Here is a 14,386-nt window from a genome sequence, read left to right as displayed (position 1 = left end):
GGAGCCAACCTTGATTTACTCCTCCGAGGTCAAACGAAATGTTGTCCCGGTATAAAACTGAGGTGGAGATAGCGAAGGTCCATTAATAACAAAGGCCGAGTATGTAAAGCGGTTGTCCCATAGGGAGACCCTTGAATAGATTCACGCCTAGGGATTTGATCTATCGGCCAAGGCAAAAGAACTTTATGCGCCCAAAGTTTCCGGTGCCAAGTCGAGCTCCGATGAAGATCAGGCGGAGATGCCTTAGCTTTTTTTATTTTATTTTGAGGCCATTTTATCATGCCTTTGTAAATATTTTTTGAAATTTATATAAAAAATTCCTTTGGCAACACCGTATATTTTTTTTACTTTTCAGCATTTATTTGTAATTATTTATTTGCTAATCGTCCTTAATGCCTTAGAATATAATCAGACATGAATTGGAGCATCCGTCCTCCGCAAGCCCGAATGAGGCCCGATTTCGATGGTATGTCCGGATTGTTCGTGGCTTCGAAATTTCGATAAAAATTGAAGGCCTTTGAGATATTTAAGTGTTTCAGTCATATACGATGGTGTTTTGCCGAGGGTAACCTTTTAATAGGTTTTAATATAATAAATAGAAAATTGTGTACCTTCTTCCTCCTGGACTAGGGCACCACTTAGCGCCACCTCAAAAATTGCCAAGTAGAGGTACATTATTCGTATGCCTTCAGAGTGTGCAGCAAAGAGGGTCTCGATAGGTATCACTTGAGTTCTTCCAAAGCTTGCTGGCATTCCGGAGTCCAAGAAAAATTGTTTTTCTTATTCAATAGTGAGAAGAACCGATGACTCTTATCCGATGATCTCGAGATGAACCGACCCAATGCGATTATCCACCCGGTCAGTCTTTGTACTGCCTCGACATTATCGACTACGAGAAGTCCTCTATGGCTTTTATTTTGTCGGGGTTGATCTTTATTCCCCGATTAGATACAATAAATCCGAGAAATTTGCCCGAGCCGACCCCAAATGCACACTTCTCTGCAATTAGCTTCATGTTGTACTTCCTCAATATGTCGAAGGTTTCCTGCAAATGTTTCAAATAGTCCTCTGCTCGCAGGGACTTGACCAATATATCGTCAATATAAACTTCCATTGAATTTCCTATTTGTTTTTCGAACATCCGGTTGACTAGGCGTTGGTATGTGGCATCGGCGTTCTTTAATCCGAATGGCATCATGTTATAGTAGTAGGTGCCAAACTTGGTTATGAAAGAAGGTTTTTCTTGATCTTCTAGGTCCACCCAAATTTGGTTGTACCCGGAGTAGGCGTCGAGAAAACTGAGTATCTCGTGTCCGGCTATCGCGTCGATTATTCGATCGATGTTAGGCAAAGGGAAGGAGTCATTTGGACATGCCTCATTTATATCCTTATAATCTACACACACCCTCAGTTTATTTCCTTTTTAGGTACTACCACTACGTTAGCTAACTAATCTGGGTATTTAACTTCTCAAATGGAACCTATTTTCAGAAGTTTAGATACCTCGTCCTTGATGAATGTGTGTTTGATCTCGGACTGTGGTCTTCTCTTCTTCTTAATCGGATGGAATTTCGGATTCAAGCTTAACTTGTGAGTGGTTACCTCCAGTGGGATCCCTGTCATGTCTAGATGGGACCAGGAAAAATAATCGGCGTTCGTCGATTTGGTGGCGTTGGTATCATCGGGTGCTACAAATGATCTTGGGACACTGTAATCGTCCTCATCGTCTGCTTCGTGCTTTTTCTGTTTCTCCGGCTCGACTGAGACCGGCATCATTGATTGCTATTTAGTTTCTTCTTTTTTGGTCGGCTCTGCGTTTATTGATGTTCAAACCGCGGGCACCAGGATCATTTCATCGACAACGAACATTTCCCTTGCTGTCGCCTGTTCTCCATAGACCGTTTTGACTCCTCCCAGAGTGGGACATTTCAGCTCCTGGTGTAAGGTGGAAGGCACCACCCTCATGTTGTGGACCCACCGCCTTCCAAACAACGCGTTGCACCTCATATCTCCTTCGACGTAGAACTTTATTTCTTGGGTGGTCTCGGCAGTGTATACTGGTATTATCATACCTTTCGTGGTCTCACACGCCATGTTGAATCCATTTAACACCCGGACTACCAGTACGATTTGATCTTGTAACCCTAGTTGCTCTACGACCCTCAATCTGATGATGTTGGACGAGCTATCTAGATCAATCAACACACGCTTAACCCGATATTTATTGATAAGTACAGATATTACTAGTGCATCATTATGAGGTTGTACGATGCCCTTGGCGTCTTCGTCGCTGAATGAGATAGCTCCTTCGGGGACGTAATCCGGGGTGCATTTTTCTCTCATGATAGACACTTTAGTGCATTTTATCATTGGACCTTGGGGGACATCGATTCCCCCAATGATCATGTTGATTACGTGCTGAGGCTCTTTTTGCTCGACCTATTTGTTGGCGTCCCTGTTTCTGAAGTGGTTTTTGGCTCGCTCGCTTAGGAATTATCTAAGGTGCCCATTGTTGAACAACCGAGCAACTTCTTCTCTTAATGGATGACAATCTTCAATCCAATGACAGTGAGTACCATGGTACTTACACATCAAATTAGGATCTCTCTAGGCAAGGTCGCACTGCAACGGTCGGGTCCACTTGGTCTCTTTGGTGCCGCGTATGGCTTACAATATGCTTGTAGTGTCCCCATTGATATTATACTCCGATAATCTTGGTGCTTCCTACTCCCGAGCGACCTCTCAAACCCGTTCTTGCTCATCAAGCCCTGGCTACTCGGTCCTCGATCATTTCTCTTCTTGTTCCTTGTCGGATAGTGCTCGGATCCATTTCCCCTCCAATCTGTGATGTATGGCTGATATCGATCTCGAACTGGCCTTGGCTCTGGATCAATGGTCCTCTTGGATCTATCATCGGTCCTAATGGGGTAAACGTATCCTGAATGGACCCCGAGTTGATCGTCTTCGACCCCGATCTTTGATTAATATTTGTGTGGACATGGGCCTAGGTGACCGCTAGGTACTCCAACAAAATTTGTTTCAGCTATTGAGAGGCCACGGAACTTCGGGCGTTGAGCCCTTGAGTGAATGCTTGAACGGCCCAATCGTCCGCAACTAGTGGCAGGTCCATTCGTTTCATCTGGAATCTCGACACGAACTCCTTGAGCATCTCGTTATCCTTCTATTTGACCTTGAAAAGGTCTGAGTTCCTGGTCTTGAACTTGATGGCTCCGGCATGGGCCTTCATAAAAGTATCTGCAAGCATAGCAAACGAGTCAATAGAATTGGGAGGCAAGTTGTGATACCGTATCATCGCTCCCTTGGACAAGGTTTCCCCAAACATTTTCAGCAACACTGACTCGATTTTGTCGTCTTCTAAGTCGTTCCCTTTCATCGCGCATGTATCGGAGGTTACATGCTCATTTGGATCCGTGGTCCTATTATACTTGGGAATGTCGGGCATTCGGAACCTCTTTGGGATTGGCTTCGGTGTTGCGCTTGAGGGGAAAGGCTTCTGAATAAACGTTTTGGAGTCTGATCCCTTCAATATCTGAGGCGCTCCCGGGATTTGATCGACCTTGGAGTTGTACATGTCCACCTTTTTGTCGTTGACCTCAATCTTTTTCTTGCCTGACTCCATCCGTTTTGTCAATCCTTCGAGCATTTTCATCACCTCAGAAGTTTCCCCGGGTCTGAGCTCATCCAGTTCCACAACACTTGTTCATCCCTTCGAGTATTTTCCCGGGACTGTTCGAGTTCGACCATGTTAGGGGCGTGTCTTTGGTTCTGCAACTGTGCTATCGCCTCTTGCTGAGTCTCTAAAATTCTGAAAATCAACCGCATGCTCACTCCATCACCTTCACCTTCGGGCGCTTCTTAATCGCGTCCAAGTCACACCTCTACTCGAGGTTATGAAACAGTCGATGCAATAGTAATACCCAGCAGAGTCGGGGTCGAATTCCACGGAGAGCTATATACCTCTCAGTAAGAGAGTGATTTTGCCCAATTTAGCTTTCTCAAGTCCAAATGGCTATTGAACAAAATAGTTGATAAAATTCTCAATACAGATTAACTATCTCTTGGTTTAACCCTTTAATTGAGACTATCAATCTCTTGATTTCATCCCAAATTCTTGTTAGCCAAGTTTTCCTAGACTAAGTCTCTCTTTTTCAAGTAGAGACCAAGTCAAATAGGCATGAACTAATGTTTGCAACCATTAATTCTAGAATAAAAGCAAGAACAAGGCTAAATAATAAACACTCAACCATAAACAAGCCATAAATCAAACACCCATTAGCTTTACACACTAGGTTTGGGTTACAATCCTGGTTAAAAATCCAGCTACTCATAATGGGTATAGAAGAAAACAAGGAAGAAAAAATGATAAAACTCATATTCAAAGATTAAAAGATGAAAATCAAATGTTGAATCACTAAAGTAAGATAAAGTTGCCTAAAGCAGAAAGAAAAAACGGCTACAGGAGTTCTAATATTCAAAACTTGACCTAATTTCGTGAAACTAGCCTATTTATACAAAGCTGGAAATTTCGGACAAAAATGCCCTTTCGGAGGTTCTGCGGCCGCACAACGCGAAATCAGATTTGTGACATTTTGGGGCAACTCATTCCTTTTGGGAACTGGGTTTAGCATTTGAAGAGTCACCACCTAATGAGTTAACGTGCATTAGGACACCAATAGAGATTCCATTCTAAGTTTTATTAACCAGAGATTGGGTAAGCGCTTGAAAATTATCCCAAGAGGAAGGTGTTAGGCACCCCCATGGATCCACTAGTGTGGTTCCCGGCCAGACAGTCATTGTGAATTTGGGTGCAATTAACATATAAACAAATAAGGCTCAAACAAGAGGGGATTTCAAATAACAAATGTTTGAAAGGGAACACAGTATGAGAGAGCAATTAAAGCTGACTTTAAACAAGGAGTTGCAATGCTTTTAAAATAGAAAGGGAAATAAGGGAAAGGGGGTCCTAGGTTTATTTAAAATATGGATCACATCAATGCAATACCCGGTAATCACTCCTCAGAAGAGGGGCAACACGTGGTATTAGCGCACCGGTCATCATATCCATATCTACCCTTTCCCACCCCGTTTAAGGTTTTAAAGCGCAGATTGGTCTCGATTACTATTGTATGCTTTTACCCGTCCCATTCCTATCAGTCGCGGAGGCACTTACGATTACTATTCCTAAAGGGAAGGGATATTAGGCTGATTTGTTTTAAAGGATAAAATCTAAGGCGACATACAAAAACACGTACTGCATGTTGGGTAGAACACATAAACAGACAAAGGCTCATATACACCTCCTTAGAAAAACACATAACTAGCATGACTTGCACATACTTTTTTTTAGGTCTGATTAAAAATACTAAAGACGAGGGGAGTTTGATTCAGAGCCAGATTCATCAGATACCTCAGATAAGAAGCCCAAATTAGGCCTGCCTGCTGGTTGGAGCAGTTACTAATTAACAAAGGCGAATTCAGTTTTATTGATGTTATTACCTAAGGCTTGCCTAAGTGTTTAAACGGAGTCCTATAGGCATGATACCTACTTTAATTCAGAAAGCAGTGAAAATGTAAAAAAACCCAAATTGTTTGAGATCCTATAGGCATGCTTGCTAAATCTCATTAAGTAAGGGAATAAGATTGTTTAAAACTGATTCAGAATAGATTGATTTTAAAACGGACCAGCTCAGGTTCTGCAGGTATGGTATCTAGTTATTGCTGATTTAAACCCTATGAACATGATATCTAACATTGAGTGTGAATGAAGCGAATCAGATTTATTTAAGAACCCCCTATAGGCATGATTTCTATATGTTACTGATTTCAACATTACGAACATGACACTTATTTTCAGCTGTTTAGAACCTAAAACATGATATCTAAGTGGCATGCAAAATTTAAATACGTCCTATAGGCAGGTTATGTAGGTGTGACATTGATCATGGAGAAAATGAGATAAACCCTATAGACATGGTGTCTAAAAATGCAGAATTGAACATAAAAAATTTAAAATAGTCCTATAGGCAGGTTATCTACCCTTGAGCATACATGATCACCCAACCCTTTTCACTACCCATCCCCAAATGTTTATTACAACTTATTACAAACCAGAAATACTGAATTACAAAAGAAAGAATGAAAGAAAAAGCTACAACCATAGGAAAGCCTGATTTGACTTCCTATCTGAGATATGCAAGGAATCGTGTCTTTGCCAATGCCATGATTTCAAAGCCTTTCTCAGACCTGGGTGTGTCAGAGTTCCCTAAGGGCCTCAATAGGGCCCCGGGCAGTGCTCACACCGAAGTTACACAACCAGAATAGAGATGAGTGTAGTGTGGAAATGCCAGCCCTCATATGTCCAAGTTCAGAGGGAGCTCATGGGGTCCCAAGGCAAGACTCACATGAGGGGGGCAGAACTTAAGTTCTAAGAAGATAGTGAGAGTGCAGGAACAGAGTTTTAAAGGTTGAGGGAATAAAGGAGAGGGAAAGGGTGATGGGGATAGCCATTAACATTTCAGGGAATCAAATAACTTCACAAAAGGGGGGCAGGGGATTGGGAATCCATTGCAAAGGAGCCTATACACTTAGGCATGGGTTAACTTTGGGCATGGATAGCAATAGGAAGTGCTTACATGCCTGTAAATCAACCAGAACACACAACAGATAAGGGAAACATGGAGGTTGTGATCCCAAAGGGATCAAGTTTGGTCATGAACAGCAATGTTCAATGCTATCATGTCCCAAACCAACCACATATACTAACTACATTAGGGATAGGGATTCAAAGTTCACAAGCGATGATAAATAACAAAAGCATTTATTCAGACAGAAGGGCAGAACATAGCGTTCATTAATAATGGAACTATCTAAATACAAACAGGAGGCAGACTGGAAGGAAAGAAATAGTAAAGAAACATGTCGTTGTTGATGTTGAAAAATTAATCAGAACATACCAGTTAAAGAAGCAAAGTGCAGTAAAGAAAGTAAGCAGGACTTCAAAGTATAGCCTTGGCTTTCAGCCGGCTAAGCAAACAGTAGCACAAGTAGTAATAAGCAAGAGAGAATTTTCTTTTTGAGTGTAAGTGTGTGTTCAGAACCAAAAAGTTCATGTCCTTGTGTTAATGAGAGAGTATGTATATATAGTAGTTCGAAACTAGGTAAAATAAGGCATGAATCATAATAGTATAGTAATTATGGAACTCAGAATCAATAAGAGCAAAATCAGTACAACCACTCCCATAATTTAAGGGAATTAGTTCAAACGGTAAGGACAAGTAACAAATAAGGAATGAAATCAATGTACGACCAACAAGGAAAGATTTTGAATTTAGTAAGTATAGGGTAAACAATTAGGGCTAAGATCAGAAAACTCTAACTATGGAGATAATCAGTAAGAATCAAAAACCAATGTGGAAAAGGTACACAAATCAATTAAATTGAGTAGATAGGGTAGGAATCGAAGGTTTAAAGGAAAGTGTTCAAATCAGACCAAGAAACAGGGAAATCAGAATCAATTAAAAGAAAGTCATGAGTCAATGTTTTGCATATAAATGAAGTAAGACATAGATGGTTAAGAGTCGACATACAACTCTAGCAAACATAAGAGTCAAACAATACTGATTCAATGCGAAAGAGGCAAGTTTTGAACAATTAAGATCAACATAAGCACATGGAATCAGTGTAAGTTTAGGCTAAGAAACTGAGTAGAAACATATCAAGGCAAGATAGTCACGAAAAATCACAGAAACTCAAAAACAAGAACCGGCCAGTCATGCTGATACACACAACCAAACAAAGAACCCCCTAAAAATTAGGGCTTTCAACATAGACGAGTTAAAGATGTACCAAACTCATAGAATCAGCCAAGATATGCAAGAAATATAAGCTAAAACACAAAGAATCAGTTCAACAAGGTTTTAAAAGAAGTTCCGAAAACCCTAGTTTTAGAAGAAGATGAAAAACACTTGAAACCGCATGATTCTTGTAGAAAACCTTTAAGGACAGTGTAAAACATTAAAGGAACAAACTCAAATCGTTCTAGGTCTGTATAGATCTAGGAGATATAGGCAGAAATTAGGGTTTCAGAAGAACCCATAATGAGACGAAGAAACCTGCTCAGAAACTCAAAGATCGTGACCAATACAGCGTGATTTTGCTCGAAATCACACCGGAGTAGCCAAGAACAGACAAGTGAAAGACCCTAGATGCGAGTCGGCATGTCCCTAGGCCCTTGAAGACCTTAGAGAAGGCAAGAATGGCATGAGAGAAGCCATTGGGGGCTTAGGAGTCGATGAGAAGTCACCGGAGATGACCGGAGAAGAGAGGTCGGCGGTTGAAGGGCTAGGGTTTGGTTGAGAGTTACTGAGAGAGGAGAGGATCTTAGGGTGGCAGATTCTGGGAAATGATTAGGGTTGGGGGTGGTTTAGGATTAAAAAAGGCAAGAATCAATACAGGCCATCAACGGCCATGATGTAATTGGTGCGGGTCGGGTAGGTGTGTTTAGGGTTTGGGTTGGGTTAATTGGGTATGAAATTGGGCTGGGTTGAGTTCAATTTAGGCTACAACTGAAAACCAAATCTGGCTATAATTAAAATAGCCACTTTTCCCTATTTTAATTCATAAAAATAATAAGATAATTTCTGTAAATAAATTAAAGGTACTAAAATGATTTATAGTACATAATTAATTATTAAAAAATACTATACCTAATCTTGTGAACATAAATGCAATTAAATTTTAAAAGAGGCTAACATTGCAATTATATGTAATTTAGCTTTAAAAATACAAAATAATTTTGTAAAAAATGTATGAAAATTCCCTTGGCTATACTTTGACGTAAATATGAGAATGCAATAGGTAAATCACCAAAATGATAGTTTTGGAAATTATTGAGATTTTATAGATAACAAAGGGAAGATAAATCAATTTAAATCTTTGAAAATCGAAAAAAATAATAATAAAATACTTGGATATACTTATATATGCACATATATGCTGTTTTGAAAGTATTTTGCATATTGAAAAATATATGTAGGGAAAAATTGGGTGTCAACAGCTGCCCCTCTTTACCCGGGAATGATGAAAGAATTTTCGGGTAAAGATATGATGGCCAATTTTGACCGAGCGAAATGGTTTAGGAGAGGTTCAGGATCCGTCGGTGGTAGTATGCCGACGGGTATTTTCCAAGGACGGATGCAATATTTCGATCGGGATGAGTGAGTGGCTTACTGGAATGGTTAGGCTTGATATGGCTGCGGGCACCGGAGCGGGCTCCTGCCGGGACGGCCGTTGCATGCCGGTTTTACCTGCAAATAGAAATAATACAAGCATACATTGTGCATAAAATTAGACATGATGCAGGTTCCCATCGGACCATGAATGCTGCCTTCAGACGGTTAGGATGACGTCGTTAGGCCATGACGTCCTGGGCCATGAAGCGTGTAATAAAGGATTCGCAGGCTATGAAATGATGCTCTCGGGCTATGGAAATGATGCCTCCGAACCATGATGCCTTTGAATAATGATATGTAGGAAATTGAAAAGGATCCTCAGGCCATGATATGGTGTTCTCGGGCTATGAGGATGGTGCCTCCGAGCGATGACGCCTTTGGATAAGTTGGCGATATTTTAGCCCATGAAGGATGCAGTAGCATGTGGCGATCTTTCAGCCATGCAAATATGGCGATCTTTCAGTCGTGCAGATGTAGTATGAGGCGATCTTTCAGCTGTGCAGTGCAGTATGTGGCGATCTTTCAACCGTGCAGATGTAGTATGAGGCAATCTTTCAGCTGTGCAATGCAGTATGGGGCGATCATTCAGCCATGTAGATATAGTATGAGGCGATCTTTGAGCCGTGCAGTTGTAGTATGAGGCGATCTTTCAGCCGTCCAATGCAGTATGTGGCGATCTTTCAGCCGTGCAGATGTAGTATGTGGCGATCTTTCAGCCGTGTAATGCAGTATGTGGCGATCTTTCAGCCATGCAGATATAGATAAGGTGGCGATCTTTCAGCCCATGCNTTACATTACTTCTCGAACAAAAACGTAAAAGGGTTAGACCCTACCCCCACCAGACTCGACTATTTAACATCAACAATTAGCATGAAGCATCTAGTTCTCCAAATAAATGCACAGAACATGACGATGTCCGTTTGGGTTTAAGGCAACCCAGTGGACTTTTGGACAAGGCCGTCTTAAAGGATCATTATGTGGACAACATAACTGACCCGGCTAGGTTTGACCATGATGCATGCACAGTTTAAACAGAGTAAGGTTTCTATGGGGTTTTAGACTGGTACCCTTGAGCGGAAAACTCAAGGGGGAAAGGCACGGAACCGTCGACTGCACCGCTGATCGACTGGTTTTACCGCAAATATGCCTTTCCAGATTTAGGGGGTAATAATATAGGAAGAGCGCAAACACTCATTATAAGCGTTGCTATAGTATTTGTTTTGGAACGAGTGGAGCATGATGTTGAGCATGATTATGCAATAATTAAAAAGAAATCATTTTGACATGTATTTTCACATTAAGGAAGCGATAAATACAGTAGTTTCATAATTTAAAGCAATAAAGGAAAGAAAACAAGGAAGACATGTCAGTTTCGCTTCTGAAGAAGAAATTAAATGCTGAAAGGAATTAAATAGATAATTGCGCATAGAGAGAGGTACAAATTCACAAGAATAATCTGCAATGGTAAAAGCTTCCGCAGCAGAGTCGCCATGCTGTCGCGCCCCCTTTTTCTCGCGAAATCGGGTTTATGACATTTTGGGGCAACTCATTCCTTTTGGGAACTGGGTTCAGCATTTGAAGAGTCGCCACCTAATGAGTTAAGGTGCATTAGGACACCAATAGAGATTACATTCTAAGTTTGATTAACTAGAGATTGGGTAAGGGCTTGAAATTATCCCATGGGGAAGGTGTTAGGCACCCCTCAGGATCCACTAGTGTGGTTCCCAGCCAGACAGTCATTGTGAATTTGGGTGCAATTAACATATAAACAAATAAGGCTCAAACAAGAGGGGATTTCAAATAACAAATGTTTGAAAGGGAACAAAGTATGAGAGAGCAATTAAAGCTGACTTTAAATAAGGAGTTGCAATGCTTTTAAAAGAGAAAGGGAAATAAGGGAAAGGGGGTCCTGGGTTTATTTAAAATATGGATCACATCAATGCAATACGCGGTAATCACTCCTCAAAAGAGGGGCAACACGTGGTATTAGCGCACCGGTCATCATATCCATATCTACCCTTTCCCACCCCGTTTAAGGTTCTAAAGCGCAGATTGGTCTCGATTACTATTGTATGCTTTTACCCGTCCCAATCCTATCAGTCCCGGAGGCACTTACGATTACTATTCCTAAAGGGAAGGGATATTAGGCTGATTTGTTTTAAAGGATAAAATCTAAGGCGACATACAAAAACACGTACTGCATGTTGGGTAGAACACATAAACAGACAAAGGCTCATATACACCTCCTTAAAAAAACACATAACTAGCATGACTTGCACATACTTTTTTTTAGGTCTGATTAAAAATACTAAAGACGAGGGGAGTTTTGATTCGGAGCCATATCATCAGATACCTTAGATAGAAGCCCAAATCAGGCCTGCCTGCTGGTTTGGAGCAGTTTACAATTTAACAGAGACGAATTCAGTTTTATTGATGTTATACCTAGGACTTGCCTAAGTGTTTAAACGGAGTCCATAGGCATGATACCTACTTTAATTCAGAAAGCAGTGAAATAGTAAAAAAACGATTTGTTTGAGATCCTATAGGCATGCCTGCTAAATCTCGTTAAGTAAGGGAATTAGATTGTTTAAAACTGATTCAGAATAGACTTATTTTAATACGGACCAGTTTCAGGTTCTGTAGGCGATGGTATCTATTATTGCTGATTTAAACCCTATGAACATGATATTTAACATTGAGTGTGAATGAAGCGAATCAGATTTATTTAAGAACCCCCTATAGGCATGATTTCTATATGTTACTGATTTCAGCATTACGAACATGACACTTATTTTCAGCTGTTTAGAACCTAAAACATGATATCTAAGTGGCATGCAAAATTTAAATACGTCCTATAGGCAGGTTATCTAGGTGTGACATTGATCATGGAGAAAATGAGATAAACCCTATAGACATGGTGTCTAAAAATGCAGAATTGAACATAAAGAATTTAAAATAGTCCTATAGGCAGGTTATCTACCCTTGAGCATACATGATCACCCAACCCTTTTCACTATCCATCCCCAAATGTTTATTACAACTTATTACAAACCAGAAATACTGAATTACAAAAGAAAGAATGAAAGAAAAAGCTACAACCATAGGAAAGCCTGATTTGACTTCCTATCTGAGATATGCAAGGAACCGTATCTTTGCCAATGCCATGATTTCAAAGCCTTTCTCAGACCTGGGTGTGTCAGAGTTCCCTAAGGGCCTCAATAGGACCCCGAGCAGTGCTCACACCCAAGTTACACAACCAGAATAGAGATGAGTGCAGTGTGTAAATGCCAGCCATCATACGACCAAGTTCAGAGGGAGCTCATGGGGTCCCAAGGCAAGACTTACATGAGGGGGCAGAACTTAAGTTCTAAGAAGATAGTGAGAGTGTAGGAACAGAGTTTTAAAGGCTAAGGGAATAAAGGAGAGGGAAAGGGTGATGGGGATAGCCATTAACATTTCAGGGAATCAAATAACTTCACAAAAGGGGGGTAGGGGATTGGGAATCCATTGCAAAGGAGCCTATACACTTAGGCATGGGTTAACTCTGGGCATGGCCAGCAATAAGAAGTGCTGACATGCCTGTAAATCAACCAGAACACACAATAGATAAGGGAAACATGGAGGTTGTGATCCCAAAGGGATCAAGTTTGGGTCATGAACAACAATGTTCAATGCTGTCATGCCCCAAACCAACCACAGATACTAACTACATTAGGGATAGGGATTCAAAGTCCACAAGCTATGATAAATAACAAAAGCATTTATTCAGACAGAAGGGCAGAACATAGCATGCATTAATAATGGAACTATCAAAATACAAACAGGAGGCAGAGTGAAAGGAAAGAAACAGTAAAGAAACATGTCGTTGTTGATGCTGAAAAATTAATCAGAACATACCAGTTAAAGAAGCAAAGTGTAGTAAAGAAAGTAAGGAGGACTTCAAAGTATAGCCTTGGCTTTCAGCCGGCTAAGCAAATAGTAGCTCAAGTAGTAATAAGCAAGGGAGAATTTTCTTTTTGAGTGTAAGTGTGTGTTCAGAACCAAAAAGTTCCTGTCCTCGTGTTAATGAGAGAGTATGTATATATAGTAGTTCGAAACTAGGTAAAATAAGGCATGAATCATAATAGTATAGTGATTATGGAACTCAGAATCGATTAAAGCAAAATCACTACAAGCACTCCCATAATTTAAGGGAATTAGTTCAAACGGTAAGGACATGTAACAAATAAGGAAAGAAATCAATGTACGACCAACAAGGAAAGATTTCAAATTTAGTAAGTATGGGGTAAACAATTAGGGAAGTTCAGAAAACTCTAATTATGGAGATAGTCAGTAAGAATCAAAAACCAATGTGGAAAAGGTACACAAATCAATTAAATTGAGTAGATAGGGTAGGAATCGAAGGTTTAAGGGAAAGTGTTCAAATCAGACCAAGAAACAGGGAAATCAGAATCAATTAAAAGAAAGTCATGAGTCAATGTTTTGCATATAAATAAAGTAAGACATAGATGGTTAAGAGTCGACATACAACTCTAGCAAACATGAGGGTCAAACAATACTGATTCATTGCGAAAGAGGCAAGTTTTGAACAATTAAGATGAACACAAGCACATGGAATCAGTGTAAGTTTAGGCTAAGAAACTGAGTAGAAACATATCAAGGCAAGATAGTCATGAAAAATCACAGAAACTCAAAAACGAGAACCGGCCAGTCATGCTGATACACAAAACCAAACAAAGAACCCCCTAAAAATTAGGGCTTTCAACATAGACGAGTTAAAGATGTAGCAAACTCATAGAATCAGCCAAGATATGCAAGAAATATAAGCTAAAACACAAAGAATCAGTTAAACAAGGTTTTAAAAGAAGTTCTGAAAACCCTAGTTTTAGAAGAAGATGAAAAACACTTGAAACCGCATGATTCTTGTAGAAAACCTTTAAGGACAGTGTAAAACATTAAAGGAACAAACTCAAATCGTTCTAGGTCTGTATAGATCTAGGAGATATAGGTAGAAATTAGGGTTTCAGATGAACCCATAATGAGACGAAGAAACCTGCCCTGAAACTCAAAGATCGTGACCAATACAGCGTGATTTTGCTCGAAATCACACCGGAGTAGCCAAGAACAGACAAGTA

General features: G+C 40.3%; 1 protein-coding gene across 1 annotated transcript; it reads right to left on the bottom strand.

Moving 5' to 3' along the window:
* Positions 1-1,827: 1,827 nt before the first annotated feature.
* Positions 1,828-2,406, bottom strand: LOC109239236. The gene has a single exon (XM_019405777.1). It carries the CDS (start codon positions 2,404-2,406, stop codon positions 1,828-1,830), a length of 579 nt encoding a protein of 192 aa, XP_019261322.1.
* Between the last annotated feature and the right edge of the window lie 11,980 nt (positions 2,407-14,386).

The sequence above is a fragment of the Nicotiana attenuata genome, unplaced genomic scaffold (genome assembly GCF_001879085.1).
Source record: "Nicotiana attenuata strain UT unplaced genomic scaffold, NIATTr2, whole genome shotgun sequence".
NCBI classification, from domain to species: domain Eukaryota; kingdom Viridiplantae; phylum Streptophyta; class Magnoliopsida; order Solanales; family Solanaceae; genus Nicotiana; species Nicotiana attenuata.
Note: the sequence above shows the minus strand (reverse complement) of the source record. Positions and strands in the feature narration are given on the sequence as shown.

Excerpts from the sequence above, each read along its gene's own strand:
- LOC109239236 (XM_019405777.1), bottom strand. The coding sequence starts at position 2,406 with ATGATCATTGGGGGAATCGATGTCCCCCAAGGTCCAATGATAAAATGC.